Raw genomic sequence first — 2,197 nt, 5'->3', positions numbered from 1 at the left:
CTAAAGTTAGTGGTGATGAAATTGAAGAATTTTACCAACTTCTTCAGTCTGAAATTGATAAAACATACAATCAAGATCTTTTGATCATTACTGGTGATTGGAATGCAAAGGTTGGAAACAAGGAGGCAGGATCAGTCATTAGAAGCTATGGCTTTGGTGACAGAAACAATCTGGAGATTGCATGACAGAATTATGCAAGATCAATGATTTGTTCATTCCAAATATCTTTTAAAACAACATAAAAGATGCATCGACCTCATCAGATAGAATATACAGAAATCAAATTGACTATATTTGTGGAAATAGTTAGTGGAAAACACCATATCATCATCCAAAACAAGGCCAGGGGCAGACTGTGGTACAGACCATACATCAATTGTTCATATGCAAGCTCAGGCTGAAGCTGAAGAACATTAAAGTCCACAAGAGACAAAATATGACCATGAACATATCCCATGTGAATTTAGAGATCAACTGAAGAACAGATTTGATGCATTAGACACTAAATATCTAAGAACCAAAGAGTTGTGAGATAACATCAAGAACATCATACAGGAAGAAAGCAAAAGATCATTCAGAAGACAAAAAAGAAGGAAAACACCAAAATGGATGTCAGAAGACACTCTGAAACTTGCTCTCCTGCATAGAGATCCTAGAAAATAGAAGAAATGAAGAGGTACAAGAGCTGAACAGAAAATTTCAAAGGGCAGCTCATGAAAACAAAGTCAAATATTATAATGAAATGTGTAAACACCTGGAGTTAGAAAATCAAAGGTGAAAAACACACTCAGCATTTTTCAAACTGAGGGAACTAAGGAGTCCTGGTGTGGCACTGTGGGATAATGCGCTGGACTGAGAGGTCAGTTTGAACCTTAAAGTCAGAGGATTTGATGGAATACAAATTGAAATCTCTCAACAAACTGATGCAGCACTGAAGGTACTCACCATCTATGCCAAGAAATGTGGAAGATGACTACTTGGCCAACTGACTGGAAGAGATCCATATCTGTGCACATTCCAAAGAAAGGTGACCAAATAGAATGCAGAAATCATCAAACAATATCATTGCTATCATTCACAAGTAAAATTTTACCAAAGATAATACTAAAGTGGCTACAACCATACATTGACAGAGAAATCCCAGATGTTTAAGCAGGATTCAGAAGAGGATGAGGAACAAGGGATATCACTGCTGACGTCAGATGAGTCTTGGCTAAAAGCAGGAAATACCAGAAAGATGTTTGCCTGTACTTTGTTGGCTATGCAAAAGCTTTTGATTGTGTGTTTCATTAAAAGCTATGGACAGACTTTTCACTGCTTCACATCTACTCCACAGGTGGTAAGAAGTGTTGGTGTTGTGCCAGTGATTCGGACTGTATCCCTTGGCAACAAGTACCATGAACATTGGCACTGCTTCTGCCAATACCTCTAAGCATGATACCCAGAAGTCTGATAGGAAGAGAAAGGCTTTCAAGGATATTATCAAATACTTCTCTAAAGAAGACTGGGAAGAGATGGGAGACTTTGAGAAAGTCACCCATGCATATATGAAGAGAATTTTTGATGCCATAGTTAATCTAGGTCTCAATATTTCCACCCCATCTTTCATGCATACTAATATATGGACCCCAAAGATGGATGACTCTGATGACGAAGAGAACCAGGAAGAACCACCTCAGATGGCTTCCAGTGTACAACTGAGCAAACTCCTGAAGTTTATATGGGACACTCACATTGAAAAGATGAAGTCCAAGAAGACATCACAGAATGAAAATGGTCTAAAAGCAATGCCAGGGACAGCAGCCTTGATGAAAACGTCTGGCGCAGAACAGCCTAAGGAACAGCCAACACCCTTAGGTCAGCATAATCAACAGATCCCAGAACCCATGAAAAAGGAGACTAACATTTGGTCTCACAGGCTGCGTGAAAGAAAGTATCATGTAGTGTATGAAGAGATCAGCGAACCCAATGAAGACGACTAACTATGTATGGAGAGGAGTAGAACCTGGTGACCAATACATAAGACTATAGGTGGAAGCCTGAACCACATCCAGATCTCCAGAGATGGGAAATTCACACTTGAAAGGACAAGCAGACCAACCTGGAGTGGCCAGAAGAACAGAAGATACTTCTTAAAAGAAAGACCTACAGGAAAAATATAAAACAACATAGGCAGAACGACTGTTACTACAAGAAC

General features: G+C 39.3%; 1 protein-coding gene across 1 annotated transcript; it reads left to right on the top strand.

Annotated features, from left to right (window-relative positions):
* The first annotated feature begins 1,397 nt into the window (after positions 1–1,397).
* Positions 1,398–1,982, top strand: LOC102812403 (histone-lysine N-methyltransferase PRDM9-like). The gene has a single exon (XM_006863955.1). It carries the CDS (start codon positions 1,398–1,400, stop codon positions 1,980–1,982), a length of 585 nt encoding a protein of 194 aa, XP_006864017.1.
* Positions 1,983–2,197: the final 215 nt, after the last annotated feature.

Source organism: Chrysochloris asiatica, unplaced genomic scaffold (genome assembly GCF_000296735.1).
Source record: "Chrysochloris asiatica unplaced genomic scaffold, ChrAsi1.0 scaffold00057, whole genome shotgun sequence".
NCBI lineage: Eukaryota > Metazoa > Chordata > Mammalia > Afrosoricida > Chrysochloridae > Chrysochloris > Chrysochloris asiatica.
This window is presented reverse-complemented; position numbering and strand designations above follow the sequence as displayed.

Bases quoted from the DNA above. Each gene is read 5' to 3' on its own strand.
- LOC102812403 (XM_006863955.1), top strand. From the start codon at position 1,398: ATGAACATTGGCACTGCTTCTGCCAATACCTCTAAGCATGATACCCAG.